The sequence below is a fragment of the Tachysurus fulvidraco genome, chromosome 6 (assembly GCF_022655615.1).
Source record: "Tachysurus fulvidraco isolate hzauxx_2018 chromosome 6, HZAU_PFXX_2.0, whole genome shotgun sequence".
NCBI classification, from domain to species: Eukaryota; Metazoa; Chordata; class Actinopteri; order Siluriformes; family Bagridae; genus Tachysurus; species Tachysurus fulvidraco.
The window spans coordinates 23,448,086-23,463,843 of record NC_062523.1 but is presented as its reverse complement, the minus strand read 5'-3'; the positions used below and the strand labels follow the sequence as shown (position 1 = coordinate 23,463,843).

General features: G+C 35.7%; 2 protein-coding genes across 2 annotated transcripts in view; both read right to left on the bottom strand.

Moving 5' to 3' along the window:
* LOC113641046 (NACHT, LRR and PYD domains-containing protein 1b allele 2-like) overlaps positions 1-15,758 on the bottom strand; it is a 147,609-nt gene that overhangs the window by 106,773 nt on the left and 25,078 nt on the right. The window lies entirely within an intron of this gene.
* Positions 981-15,643, bottom strand: LOC113657163 (MORC family CW-type zinc finger protein 3-like). The gene is made up of 14 exons (XM_047815005.1): positions 15,319-15,643; positions 13,946-14,018; positions 11,383-11,515; positions 10,855-11,078; positions 8,351-8,501; positions 7,906-8,053; positions 5,965-6,093; positions 5,725-5,844; positions 3,437-3,534; positions 3,249-3,341; positions 2,043-2,138; positions 1,682-1,931; positions 1,450-1,514; positions 981-1,266 (listed from the first exon to the last, which is right to left on the bottom strand). Exons 1-14 carry the CDS (start codon positions 15,355-15,357, stop codon positions 1,107-1,109), a joined length of 1,779 nt encoding a protein of 592 aa, XP_047670961.1. The 5' UTR covers positions 15,358-15,643; the 3' UTR covers positions 981-1,106.

Sequence of the window (15,758 nt, the reverse complement as noted above, 5' to 3'; positions counted from 1 at the left end):
ATATTGAGCATAATTGACTCTGGTAAATTGACTATCAAAAGAGTAACTAGAGGGAACAAATGTTATATGAAATAGAGTAAAAATTTCTTCAATTTGAGTAAATTTTACTCTGGCACATTTACTGTGTAGATTTTAATTGATTGCAGCCTTCAATCAGATCTATGACTACTGCATCACAGGTACTTCAGAGTTTATATTGGAATTTTTTACAATTATTTTATTCTTTGTTTATTTTTATGATCTGGACAGTCAAAAACAAGCATTTCACTCCATTTCATTGTGTATGACCAATCAAATTCAATTTGATTTGAAAATCTGTATTAAATATTTTAGATTATAAAAAGAATAAATAAAAATAGCTGTTATCTAGGTACAGGAATAGACATCAAAAATATTTGAGAGACATGCACAGAATGTGTTATGTGTTTTTATTGCATTTCAAACACAGATACACAGAAATAAAGATAACAAAGAAATACAAAGAAAGCAAAACAAAAATCAAAACTAAATTAGTAATAAATAACCTATTTTGAGTGAGATTTTAAGTCTACACATGAGCTGAATATGTTACCCTTTTAAAACACATGGGTTTACACATGCTTACATAGTGATATAAAAGCAATTACAGAAAGTTAAAAGCAAAGGGAACTGAGCCAGTAGGTGAACCTAAACCTTCCTTTTTCAATTTTATTTTAAAAATACACTGGAAACAATAAAAAGTTTTTCAAAAACATTTAAACAGAATAAGATTCAGGCATATTAAAAAAATTGCGTGTAGTAATTAAAAAGTTAATTTTATAAATTAATCCACCATTGTTTTTTCAATTCAATGCGCTTGTATAATTGACATTTTCTCAAAGCGGCTTTACAGAATATAAACCTAGAACAAAGGTTAATATAAAGAATTATATAAAGATTAACAGAATACAAAATTCAAAATTAATATTAGATATATTTAATGTTGTGTATATTGTGTATGTGTTTATCCCCAATGAGCAAGTCTGAGGTGACTCAGTCAGCAGTAGCAAGGAAAAACTCCCTAGAATGGAAGGAAGAAACCTTTTGATATACCAGACTCAAAGGGGAACCCATCCTCATATGGGTTTTTATGTAGAGGCTGGCTCTGTTGGGGAGATCTTATTTATAACTTGAGTAAGAATTTCATCAACAGCTTCACAATCGTAGTCCAACTGCTGAAGATTTACTTCAGGGACAAAGCTGACCAGGAGACATGCCACACTTTGTCTGAGTTCTCTTAACCTGAGGCTTCAAAGAATAAAATCTCAGTATGAATTATCATATTGCAGTGCAGGACCGGACTATGACTTCCTTGTGTACTGACATACACTATATTATGTTGTTATATAAACTGCACAACTTGTATCACCATATAAAAATATAATACAGATTTTATTGGTATTGTGTTGATCTGCATAATGGAGATCTTACCGGTCATTCTGCAGGCTCTCACAGCAGCTTGCCAAAGCGGACTTCTCATCTTCTAGACCGTTCACCTATGTAAGAATTTTGTACAAAAAAAGAAAAGGACAAGATTTAATTGTAGTAACATGGCATGAAACAAACTCACTGAACTATTACTGCAATTTATTATGTTTAATTTGTTTATATACAGTACGTTGCATTTGTCCTTTTTGCTCTATGTACTGTATTGATCTCTTACCCTCTCTTGGAGCTGCTTTATCTCCTGCTTGGCCTGAAGAAGCTGTTGGTGTTCAGAGCTGGCTTGTGTTTTAATGTTTTTTATTCCTACTATCTTTTCACTGCTATCACTGCTTTCACTTTCACTTTCACTAAACATGGCATGTGAGGCTGTGGATGTTGATGTCCCTGGCATGTTGTTGTCAAAATCGAGTTGCTTGGATTTCTTCTTCTCTGTTTTATCTTGACACTGGACCAGGGTTCTCTTCTTTCTAAAGGTGAAAGTAAAACATTCAGGTATTAATTATATATCATTAATGCCAAATTATTGTAAATAATATTATTGTATTGATTTATTACAAACGGAAGGATTTGTTACTCACTGCCCTTTGTGTGTTTTGAGGTATCCAAGTTGTTCCTCATCAGAAACCTCAGGCAAGAGCCTGGGGCAAGTTGCCTGAGCTGCATCTGTGCAACTTCTGAGAAAAACAAATTAATTACAGACATGTAAATTGTCAGAGACTGGGACAATTCCCTGCCCAAGTATTAGGGGACACTGGCGGGTGTATTGCTGTTCATTGTGAAGGTAATGTGATCATGCCTCTTATGTCTTCACCTGTTCTTGATTTACTCCTAATGTGGTTTGCTATTTATACACTTCCTCTTGTGTCAAGTCATTGCTCATAACCTGCTCAACATGCCTGCTGTTGTGTACTGTCATGTTCGAGTATTGTTTCTATGTAATGTGGAATTATGATCATGTCCTTGATCTAGTTATGCTATTAAATTTCCAAGTGCTCACGTTTTGATTTATTGTATGTTTTTGGCAATTTATGTTGTATTTTGTCCCATCTTCATATAATAAACCAAGGATTGCTTTCATCCTGTGAATGAGTCTGGTTGACTATGTTTTCTGATACCGTGACATAAATACAGTAAACACAAAGAAACTAGTTCATTGGCAGCCATGCATACCTAGAGAATAAAATGAGTGCCATGCATCTACCCAGTTGTTTCATCTGCCCATAGGATGTTGTGCCTATGGACACGAAAATATGATGTTTAATGATGTATTTTGGCAAACTAATATGGTTTTCCTGTTTTTGAGGCTTACGAATGTCTTACATCCTATTACTTTCATTAGGGAACAGATTCTTCTGTCATCCACCATGTGTTTTCTATGTTTGTCCAGGCCTTTTGGTGTTCCTGAGCTCACTAGTTTATTGCCTATTTCAAGAAAGAACTAAATAGTTTGCCCACAATTCATCTTTTGCTATTTATCTGATGGATTATTTTGATTGTTTAGCATAATTGCATAATTCAATGGCAGTGCCAGCTCATTATACTTCATATTGATAGTTAACAACAGATTCCATATGCAAATTTGGAATAAGACACATCTGGCCCTGGAACAGGTGAGTAGTGACTCAGTTGCCAGTGAGTAGCAAGGTGAGTATTTCTGATCGAAAAAATGTGAGGAAGCAACATACAAAATGTGACGTAATTCCTTAAACTTCCAACCAATTTGGACGTACATGTCAGTGATAATTATTGGAACTGTTGAAAATAGAGGGCATTTTAAAACTTACTCAGTATTATCAACAGGCATAAAGGCTTGATGACTATAAGTGAAGTTCCTCCAATATTGCTCAAGCTTAATATTTAGATTCTTCATGGTGTTCCTGCACAAACACAATATAGCATATTTACCTACATCAATGTTAAAAAAAAGCTTTCTAAAATAGCATTTAATACTCATATTCTAACTCAAACACACCTGTACTCTTGAGTATCATCAAAGTCCTGCTTATTGTGAGTTGGTACGAGGTGATTACACTCTATAACCCCGATAACACCTTGTCCTGTGTGGTTGCCCTGGTAACAGAACATAAACATTGTAAATATCATGAATAAAAGAAGAATTATTATTACCTGAAATCTAATCTGATCATGTATTCTCTTCCATGCTGAAAGCCCCTGATATACACTGATGATTTTCAAATTGAATCCATTAAAATCTGAATTAAATAACAATGATTATAAATGGCAATGTTCAAAAAATAATGCTCGATGCTAAGCTGCAAAAATAGTTCAGGAATGGTTTGAGGACATAACAAGGAGTGCATCGTGTTGACTTTGCTGGGTAAACCAGTCTGATCCATGGAGGTTCCACCTCACAGCTAAAAGGATTTAAAGAATCTGCTTCTAATATCTTGGGGCCAGATTCCACAACATCAATATCTTCTGAGGCCTTGATGTGTCAATGCATTTATGGGTCAGAAATGCTTTGATAGCACAAGGGGGACTACACATTATTAGGCAGTTTGTTTTAAAGGTATGGCTGCTCAGTGTAAATAGTTTTGCATATTGGGCTATGTGCATTTAATTGTGTTACTTAAGGAATGTTAACAATTGCTAAACATATCTTTTTTAAATCGTTTACTTCCTTTCACTAAATTAATCAACAAATACATAAGTTATGCCAGGGACTATAAGCCCAGACTATATTAGCAAATGATTCCCACCCTATGTAGAATGATTTTGACCTTCTACCCTCGGGTATTAGGTACAGGATCATAATTAGTAAAACAAATAGGCTCAAACATTCCTTTGTTCCATCAGCTGTTAAACTTTTAAATACGAGGAAAAGTAATTTTTTTGTGAATTGTGTGAATGTGTTGTTTTTATGTTCTGTTTGTTTTTGTGATATGCCTGTATGCTGCAACAAAATTTTGCCTTCCAACTGTATATTAAATTTGATTCAAGTTTATTTGTACAGTATAGAGCTTTTTACAATTGACATTGTCTCAAAGCAGCTCTACAGAACATAAACATAGAACAAAAGGTTAATATAAAGATTAATAGAATACAAAATTCAAGATTAATATTAGATAGATTTAGTTCACAATGTGTATGTATTTATCCCCAATGAGCAAGTCTGAGGTGACTCAGGCAGCAGTGGCAAGGAAAAACTCCCTTAGATGGTAAAGGAAGAAACCTTGAGAGGAACCAGACTCAAAGGGAAACCCATCATCATATGGGAATATAGTATAGTTCTGTATTTACTGTCATCTAAATAATAATTATTTTCTAATTTAATACAACAATTTTCATTCCAAATTATTTTATTGACAACAACTTGAATGAAAAGTAGAATTTAGTTTCTTTGTATTTGGTCTGTCACCTATTTTTGCTTTAATGACAGTGTTGTTTTAATGAAAGCGCTGGAATGGATTCCACAAGTGTGTGCAAAACCTTTAGATCAATTTAAATCAAATTCACTAGAGTGTTGTCTGAACATAGGCTTTAATAGAAGATATGAGGCATGAGTACTTTTGTACAAAGCATGTACAAATAGAAATGATGCAGAATTTAGTTTTAATTTATTTTGGTCCTGTTTATTTTAAATCAATAAATCATCTTCTTCTACTTTCGGCTTTTCCCGCTAGGGGTCACCACAGCAAATCATCAGTTTCCACCTAGCTCTATCCTCGGCATCCTCTACTCTCACAGCAATTACCTTCATATCATCTTTCAACGCATCCATATATCACCCCTTTGTCCTTTTTCTTGACCTCTTATCAGGAAGCTCCATCTCCAACATCCCTAACCCTAACCCTAACCCTAACCCAATATAACCTCCTATCTCCTCTGTACATGTCCGAACCACCTCAATCTAGCCTCTCTGACCCCAAAACAGCCAACGTAAGCTGTCCCTCTGATGGGCTTATTCTTAATCTTGTCCATTTTTATTATTCCTAAAGAGAACCTCAACATCCTCATCTCTGCTACCTCCATCTCTACCTCATGTCTCAGTCACTGCTACGGTCTCGTACCTCGACGTACTGTCTTGGAGACCTTTCCTTTGATTGTTGTTGACACTCTTCAATTCACAATTTTAAATCAATTTAAATCAATCAATCAATAAAAGATTTTTAATATGGTCAGACTTGGACCCCAGTGTAGTTTTATATTTCATCATTCCATCTCTGTTAATCTGTTTATTCTAGATTTGTTTGAAGAGATATAAAGCATTAAGCATTAAACAAACTGGATGATTCTCACCTTCCGCTGGCAGGGGACACGCACGTAGGCTTTAATGAGACGGTTTTTGTTGTACATCATCAATCCGTAGTTCTCCATGCTCTTTTTGTTGTAGCCAAATGTGATTGTTATTGCCTTTTTCTGACACAAATAATTAAGTATCATGACCTTTATAATATTTGAATCATTTAATAACTGTTTCTAGTGCATCATTAGTTATATGTTTACATTCTGGTGCTTTAATATTTGGTAGAAGGATACAAGACATTCAGGTTTGTATGTGTCCGTATGAGCCTTTGCTAGAGTTGTTGTGATAGACTGAGCTTCCACCTTATGCCCTTGAAGGATAATCTCCATTCTTGGAATCAGGTACAGGATACTACAGTAAGCCTGGATCAAGAGAAAAACAAACATCAAACTTTATTTGACTTTACATTGATCATTGGTTAAACTTCATCTTGAAACTGCACCTGCAGATAAGGGAAGGAGCTGCTGAAAAACTCATTTCAATTCATATAGCACATTCTCACTCACCTGCATATCAAATGTTGCATTTTGTGATATACAGTGTATATAAAAGGTGTTCACACACCTGGTAAAATGTAATGTAGAAACAAAATGAGGTTGAAAACGAAATAGAAATGTTTAAGAGAAATAAAATGGTTCCCAGGTTGCATAAGTCAAGTCAAGAAACTTTTATTGTCATTTCAACCATATATAGCTAATGAAGTACACAATGAAACAACGTTCCTCCAGAACCATGGTGCTACATAGAACAAAGACAGAGCTAAGGACTTAAGTAAGTTAGTCCTAGCCACATAAAGTGCATCTGTGCAACCTGGTGCAAACAGTGAAAGACAAAAGACAATGCAAACAAACAATACAAGACAATACACAAAAGCAGCGCCGACCAGAGTATGTACTGTATATTCTACATTACATGTACTGGAATGAACACTCAATATAGTAGCATCAGTGTAATTAGTTGTGCAAAACAGCAATTTACTGAAATGTACAAAACAGCTTATGCAAAAATAGCAAAACATAATATGGACATTTTACGAAAGAGTCCATTTTATTGAAAAATATTTATTTTCAAAATTGTCATAATCTTTTAGAATTTATATCAATTTTGGGTATTTTTTTCTTCTGTTTAGCTACCCTACCTCAAAGCCCAGAGAAATGAAAAATATGAGATTGTTATCTCATACAGTTAGTGACTAGGTGTTCCTGTAGCTATTTTAATGTTGTTGTTTGTCTCTTAACTATTATAGAGGAACAGTTTGTTCTTGGTGATCACTGCAGTGCTCAATTTTCAATTTGTTGATGGATTTTACTGTGTATTTTTATGCACCGAAGTTGGAATTTCTTTTATACTCCATTCTTATCAATACTTTTTCATACTGTAAATTCTTTTTAAGCTTTTTGTGGATCACAGCTTCAATAAAGCAGAAACCAAATTATGTAAAGAATATCCAACAGAATCAGTTAATGTTTTGCTTGGGATTATTGAAATTCACTTCACAACAGGTGTAGGAACATTACCATTAAATATGATAGTGAATGTCATTGGTTCATTCTGAGCACAACTGCATACCTCATTATATATGAGTGTACACAGTATGTAATTGATCTCTTACTAAACACAAAAACCTCCCATTTAAACAGGGATAAGTGGACGTTTTACATCTACTGTATACTAGTCTGGGGATGTGGTAGCCTAGTGGTTAAGGTGTTGGCTTACTGATCGGAGAGTCAGTGCTGGGCCCCTGAGCAAGGCCATTAACCCTTAATTGCTCAGTTGTATAAATCGAAATAAAAAATGTAAGTCACTCTGGATAAGGGTGTCTGGTAAATGTAGACTGCTTCCATTACTCTTTTTGACATTTTGTATATTCTATGTGCATTTGGTTTCCCTGTTGACAATCTTTGGTTTAGAATTCAGATTTCTCATTTCACTTTGATATTGATTTTCCTTCATTGTTTTTCTGATGTTGAACCTCAGTTTGATAACAATTTGTCTCATGTTTTGGATTGTAAATAAAAAACACACTTAAATCCATGTGTCCAACCAGATATAATATTTCTAATATATGAAAATGCAAACCCTGTTTTCTAAAATGACCCCTTTCACGTGAAATGATGAGTAAACTCAGTCAAGTCAACATTCATACTGTATAATATTTGCTGATTAATTCTTACCCGTAGTGAATAAACACTCTCAGGCACTGACATGCTCTCCTGAGCCTGACGTTTGTTTGACTCCCTGAATTTATTGTACACATCATCGAGGATCCGGATGTCTTTGGGGTCCTTCAAGAAATCAAATTCTAATTCTCCTGAAGATTTTCTGCAGTTTAATAATTGGAGGTTGAAACCAGGTAAGAATTATGGTGTAATTTCATACAACTAATAACATTGTTTATATTCTTCATAAGTTAGGTAGTAAATAAGGTAGTAATAGTAAATTTAGAGCAAGGTTGTAAATTTCAAGTGACATGTCATTCATATAATTGCAATATTTCAATATTAATCATTTATATTTATATTAAAATTCTCTCTTACAGTAAAATGTAATTCCAGTATCCACATACTTAAAATACACAGAGTTCTCATATAAATATATATTAAGGCAAATAAAACTCACCTGCGTAGGTTCCAGATTATGATGCAGGTTCCACTTAGTTTAGCATGACTTTCAATAACTTTGAACTGAGAAAACAGTTTTTCCTCAGTGTTAAACAAAGAATGCTCCAGGATATCTCGAAGACTCTCTGCATGCTCTGGTGCAGCACTGAGTGCAGCAGTGAGGTTAAGGAGCAAAGAACACAAATGTCCATTTATACATTCATGAAGTATTTATTTACCTTTCTAACTCTGTCCTCTTAAACTCCCATCCTATTGGCAGGCCCAGTATTTTCAGCACATTTCTCACTCACATAACTACATTAATTTATATTAATTTTACTATATACAGTGAGGTAAAATAAGTATTGAACACGTCACATTTTTTCTCAGCAAATGATGTATATTTCTAAAGGTGCTGTTGACATTAAAGTTTCACCAGATGTCTTTAAAAACCCAAGTAGTCCGTACAAAAAAATAAAACAACAACAACAAAGCAAATAAGTTCAGTAATTAACTCATGTTAATGAAATGGTATGACATGGAAAAAGCATTGAACACATCAAGAATAGGAGGTGCAAAATTCATGGAAAGCCAAGACAAAAGCTGAAATCTTTCAGTAACTAAAGGCAATCCTGCCCATGTGTCAGTGGAAATTAATATCAGCTGGTTCAATCCTAAATGATAGCCTATGAAAAGGTCTCTTATTACCAAGGTGTCACACAAGAAACATCTCATGATAGGTAAAAGCAAAGAGCTCTTTCAACCTTATTGTTCCAAAATATTTTGATGGCATTGGTTACAGAAGGTTTTTTTAAACTTTTGAATGTTACAGTAAACACTGTTGGGGCCATAATCCAGAAGTGGAAAGAACATCATTTCACCATGAACTGGACATGACCAGGTGCTCATCGCAAGATTTCTGACAGAGTGAAAATAATTATCAGAAGAGTTTCCCAAGCGCCAAGGAGCACTTCAGATCTTCAGAAAGACCTGGCATTATCAGGTACAGTTGTTTTTTTAAAAAAAAAAAAAAAAAAAAACAATAAGTATTGCACTCAACTGCCATAGCCAGTATGCATTCTTACCATGCAAGACTCCATTGCTAAAAAAAAACATGTTAAGGCTCATTTAAGGTTCGCTGCACAACATTTAGACAAGCCTGTGAAATATTGGGAGAATATAGTCTGGTCAGGTGAGACCAAAATTTAACTCTTTGGATGCCATGATACACTCCATATTTAGAGAACAAACAGCACTGCACATAACCATGAAAACAACATACCAACAGTGAAGTTTGGAGGTGGGAACATCATGGTGTGGGGCTGTTTTCAGCATATGGAACTGGCAAACTTTAATTAATTATAATTTAAGGAAGTATGAATGGAAAAATGTACCAAGACATTCTTGATACAAATCTGCTGCCATGTACAAGGATGATGAAGATGAAACAAGGGTGGACATTTCAACTAATGATCCCAAACACACAGCCATGGAAACTTGTAATTGCTTTCAGAGAAAGAAAGGAAAGCTGCTAGTATGGCCCTGCCAATCACTATACTTAAATCCAATAGAAAATCTATGGAAAGAAGTAAAGATCAGAGTTCATAGAAGAGGCCCGTGGAACCCTAAAGATTTGAAGACACCTGTGCAATGCATGTGACTAGTTTCTCCATACAGGAGGCATCTTGAAGCTGACATTACCATCAAAGGCTTTTGTACAAAGTATTAAATACATTTCATTAAGCGTGTTCAGTACTTTTTTCCCTGTGTCATTCCATTTATTTACACATCACTTCATTTCCAAACTTATTTGTTTTGTGTTCATGTCAACAGCACCTTTAGAAATATATTATTCTGAGAAAAATGGTGAATTCTTGTTCAATATTTTTTTACCCGCAGAACACTAAATAATCCATCATAGTTACTGCATAAAATGTTTTATTATAAATTTACTAAACTGAAGACCTTAGCTCTTAGGTGGTTGGCTATTCATTGATTTTTTTTTCTTAGTTTTTAATCATAGGGGGGCACGATGGCTTGGTGGTTAGCACGTTCGCCTCACACCTCCAGTGTCGGGATTCGATTCGTGCCTCCACCTTGTGTGTGTGGAGTTTGCATGTTCTCCCCGTGCCTCGGGGGTTTCCTCCGGGTACTCCGGTTTCCTCCCCCGGTCCAAAGACATGCATGGTAGGTTGATTGGCATCTCTGGAAAATTGTCCGTAGTGTGTGATTGCGTAATTGAATGAGAGTGTGTGTGCCCTGCGATGGGTTGGCACTCCATCCAGGGTGTATCCTGCCTTGATGCCCGATGACATCTGAGATAGGCACAGGCTCCCGGTGACCCGAGGTAGTTCGGATAAGCGGTAGAAAATCAGTGAGTGATAGAGTGAGTGAGTTTTTAATCATTATTTAATTTTTTGCAGTGATAAAGGCTCCTGAAAAACACATTTTATGTTCAATATTTCTGAACACCATTCCTATAAAATTGATCCATCTATCACTCTGTTACTAGGTAAAGAATATCTGTCTGTCCAGTGTATGTGAACGAGACAATAGGAACAAGGACATTCTGTGCTCCTGTCCTCTCAAGGTAAGTCTGTGACAGCAGACCCACACACATGGTGTCAGCTTTCTTTGAGAAAACAATGGCATCCTTTCCCAAGCGCATGGAGCCGGACTTAAAACCGTTACCGTAAAGACCAACTGGAACATGTTTTTTTAACTGCTGCTTATCGCTGAAGCCAAAACTGTGTGTGTGTGTGTGTGTGTGTGTGTGTGTGTGTGTGTGTGTGTGTGTGTGTGTGTGTGTGTGTGTGTGTGTGTGTGTGTGTGTGTGTGTGAGAGTGTGTGTGTGTGTGTGTGTGTGTGAGAGAGAGAGAGAGAGAGAGAGAGAGAGAGAGAGAGAGAGAGATCTCTGTTAGTAAAACGAGGAATTGAATACAGTTAGTTTAATATATAAGTATATAAAAAATAATATAATAATATATATTTAAATATATAATATATAATTGCCATCTGACAGACAATCACAAGCTTCAAGGATAAACACACCTGAGCATTTTGTGCATATTCTCATAGTCCATGCCATTTCCATTATCCAAAAAGAGGAGGCAGTCCTGGTTTTTAAACACACTTTTTGTAATCCAGAGCTGTTTTGCATTGATACCTGGGTCATAAGCATTGTCTGTCAATAGAAAAAAGGAAAATTCAAAAAAGGAAATTCAAATATTATCTGTTACTTACATTTTTAGACAGCTTTAAAACTTAAGGTACTTCTTTATTCTGTTCAGGACAATATTTTGATGTGTGACTAAGATTACACCCTGGAACAAATGTCAGTCTATTGCATGGCATCTAATACACTTGCACTCAAGATAATGATGCTGTGAGGTGGTATTTTAGGTAGTAAGCTACTATTTTAGGTAGTAAGCTAAATTTGTGTCTTTTAAGACAGATCTACAGTAGACCAATGTAGTTAATGTTTTTATTAAAAACAAGCTTACATTTTCAGAATACAAATCTTGATAGAGTGAAGGATTATCTCACCATTTTCCCATTTTCAGCAGATCAGGGTTAAATAAAAATCGTATGTGCTATACACAGGAGGGTGCAAGTGCAGGCTTGCTTGGAGTTTTTTTAATAGCAGACTAATCCTAAACATATTCTCAAAAAGGTAAACATGCACAGGTCAGGCAATCAATAAGGAGCGGTTCAAAGGGTCATCAAAATCAAAAAACACGAGTCAGGCAAGGATGAAACAAAATGGTTTGGTAAAGGACAAGAAACTGTTCATATACTTTGTTGAGTAGCTTAAATGAAAAGTCATACAATAAAGGTACGCCCTGAATCTATAACAGTTGAAAATAGGTGTATTGCAATCAGAAGTCTTTCTAATGTTGAAATCATAGGTGATTGTGGGAAATGAAGATCAGTGCTCCCTTTTTTGTACACAACTGACAACACAAACTGACAGTAATTTTACAGACATTCTACTGAGGAGCATAATATCCTCTTATCGAATCCCACTTCTGACTTTCCACAATTACTCTGTTTCACTGTTATAACTCACTACACTCCTCACCCCTTGTCCAGCCAATCGCTTTCTCTACATCTGTGTAATTTCTCTATATCTGCCCACTTTCTATCCCCACAAGTATATGTTAGCTTTGAGTTTATTTTTAAATCAACAAATCTAAAATATCTCAAAAAGTAAAACAGTTACTGGTCAGGTGATCAACTTTAAAAGAGCAGGCAAGATGACATTTTTCGGCAGACACATTTAACCAGCGTTTAAATACCACAGGAAAAGGTACGACTTTAGACATCATTTGAAGAGAACCAGTGACTCAGCTGTTTAAACATTTAGGGGGAGTTCATTTCACCAACTATGAAACAGAACAGAGTCTGAAGGCATACAGTACCTTGTACCCTGAGAGATGGTAGAAACAGTCGATCAGTACTAAAAATTAGAGGAAGAATGTTGAAATGTGGGGTGTGATAAGTGCTTTGAGGTAAGTGGGTAAAGGTCCATTTGTTGCTTTTAGGCAATTATCATTGTTTAATTTCAGATGTAGTCAGATACATGAAGCCACTGGAGGGAGTGTAGCAATGGGTTAATGTGGGAAAAAGTCATGCAGCTGCATTTGGGATGAGTTGCAGATTAAATGGCTCTCAGAGGCATACAGTACTTACAGGCAGAAAGTTGTTTGAAAAAGCACAGCACCTTAACGGCCAGTGACGATAGAAATGGACAAATCTTCCTGATATTTTTGAGGATCAATATGAGAGGAAATGTTGATTGTTGAAACGTTGATTGTCCATGTTAATATCCCAATGTTGCATGCAGTGATAAAAGGTGAGATCAGTGAGTTAATCAGGAAGATTCAAATATCTTTTCATGATGATGAATTGATTGGGATGAACAGCAGTTAGGTTTTGCTGAGTTTAAGTTTAAGCTTATGAGCTGCAATCAATTATGAGGTGTCTGCAGACATGCTGAGATCACGTCCATGATCCAGTGCAAGATCTATTCTGTTGCTAGATTAGTAAAATGTGCAAGTGAAAAAGAAGGGGAATACTACAGTATAGGAGTAGGGGTAGAAGTGAAGGTCTTGCAGATTTAGCAATTAGAAAGGTTGGTTCATGAGAAGCTGGGGGTTAAGTAGAAAAGAAAATATGTTGTCTTGTAGAAGGCAGTCTTAGAAGTCACATCAGAAGAGAATTTGCTCAGGAGAGTACAGCAAGAGGAAAGAATACATTTTCAAATTGGAAAATAACAAGACACAAAGGAAACTGTGTAAACCTACTTTGCAACTTCAAATGTGTTTTATAAATGTGAGTTGTGAATGACAGTCTCAAAACAAGTATAGTGTATACAGAAGGGAATTATAGTGTTAAAATCTGAATTTTAGTCAAGAATACTTTTCAAGTAATTTCCCTCCTGGTGTCCAGATGGGTCAGGGCTGTGAGTGGGAGGTGTGGGATTCCTAAGGGTTAATCTCTAAAACGTAAGCAGTCAGAAAATTGCCTATAATCTAGAATGTGAAAGATTTCTCTTGTTTATGCAAAGTGGTGCAGAAAACAATAAAAGATTATAAAAGTAATTTTGACTCACCAATCAATTCTGCTACTGCACTGAAGGGCCAGGTGTGGCTAGTAGAGTTTGTGTGCAGATACTGTGGACTTACCTTTAGGAGGAAAATAATATGATAATCAAGTACCTTAACCTCATCAACTTTTGAATATTTATTTCATCTATATATAGCTCTATATGTTTTGCAAATTCTCAGTGTTTTGAGAAGAACGTACAAACTAAATGAAAAAAGTGATAAATAAATGTTAAAAAAAAAAGCATGTTGCATCTCGTTTTTTCTTATTAATCTCACCCACTCCCTGTTTTGTAGGAGAGTTGATCATAGGTTAAAGGAAGACAGGTGTGAAGAGTTCTTTAAGATTCCAAAAACTTGTCTGTTCAAGTTTTAGGATTCTGAATTATAGCCTGATCCTGAATTGTAGCCAAGTTTTGAGCGTGAATTTATTAAGGGATCTTTTTCTTTCTGAAAATTTGCATGTTGTTTTTTGTACATATTGGGCATGATGTTGCTCAGCACACAGTAAAATACATATGAATTGTACTAAAACAGTTACCCAAAAACACTTGCCTGCCCTCTTCTGCAAACTTTTGTAACTGACAGGACAACACTTTACAGTTTTAGGTATCAGTAGCACCAGTTACGTGTAGGGTTAAGGAAATGGATTTGTTGGTTGGCTTTAAAAGCTTAAAAAGAACAGGCCCATTCCTGCCTGAAAACAATCACACTGTCTGGGGATAGTAAGGAAGAAATAAAAGTGAAAGCTATCGAGGCATATGGTAATTAGTTTCTGAGAAACTACACTGTAACTAGATATACATACTAGGTATGCGGCAGTTATTCAAGTCAAAGAATTTAGTTTCATTTCACTTATTTATCATTCATTCATTCATTTTCTACTGCTTATCCGAACTTCTCGGGTCACGGGGAGCCTGTGCCTATCTCAGGCGTCATCGGGCATCGAGGCAGGATACACCCTGGACGGAGTGCCAACCCATCACAGGGCACACACACACACACACTCTCATTCACACACACACTACGGACAATTTTCCAGAAATGCCAATCAACCTACCATGCATGTCTTTGGACCGTGGGAGGAAACCGGAGGAAACCCCCGAGGCACGGGGAGAACATGCAAACTCCACACACACAAGGCGGAGGTGGGAATCGAACCCCCAACCCTGGAGGTGTGAGGCGAACGTGCTAACCACTAAGCCACGGTGCCTCACTTATTTATCAATAATGTATTATTTATTTATCTTTATGAGACAGTGCTAAAGTTCTAGCCATACAAAGTAATCTGTGACTATACAATTCTATTCAAATTAATTTACACTATACAAAAATGATAGCTGGTTGTAGTTTAACTTAGTTATAGCCCATAAATACTTACCGAGCTTACAGGTATTCCTCTCTCTGAATATGTTGTCATCTTTGTTTAAAACTGCAGTTCCAAAGTGAGCTTCTTAGAAAGGTGTAGGAGACTCTTCTATTTTGAAATACAGGAACAACACATCCACATTTGTACTCACTTTGTGGAAACTCCACCCCTTCTGGCTCATCAGGGAGAATGGATACTAATTCAACATTTAGTGATTTGGTTATTTTTGTGCTATTCAGGAATTTTTAGGCATGTACACTATACATGCAATAGAGAGCAGGTAGATAGTAGATAACCTTTAAATATTCATTAACATTTAAACTTTATCCTTTGTATCATTCATTTTGTTATTATTGCATAAGCTAAATGATTCTTTCATGAATTATTAGCTGTAGGATCAACTAAATCCAGATTTGATTTCAGATTCACAAAAACATATTTTTTCTCTCTTT

Excerpts from the sequence above, each read along its gene's own strand:
- LOC113657163 (XM_047815005.1), bottom strand. The coding sequence starts at position 15,357 with ATGACAACATATTCAGAGAGAGGAATACCTGTAAGCTCG. Across the intron at positions 14,019-15,318 it reads GAGGAATACCTGTAAGCTCG|GTAAGTCCACAGTATCTGCA; the intron begins GTAAGTATTTAT and ends TTCCTCCTAAAG. Across the intron at positions 1,932-2,042 it reads CTCAAAACACACAAAGGGCA|AAAGAAGAGAACCCTGGTCC; the intron begins GTGAGTAACAAA and ends TTTCACCTTTAG.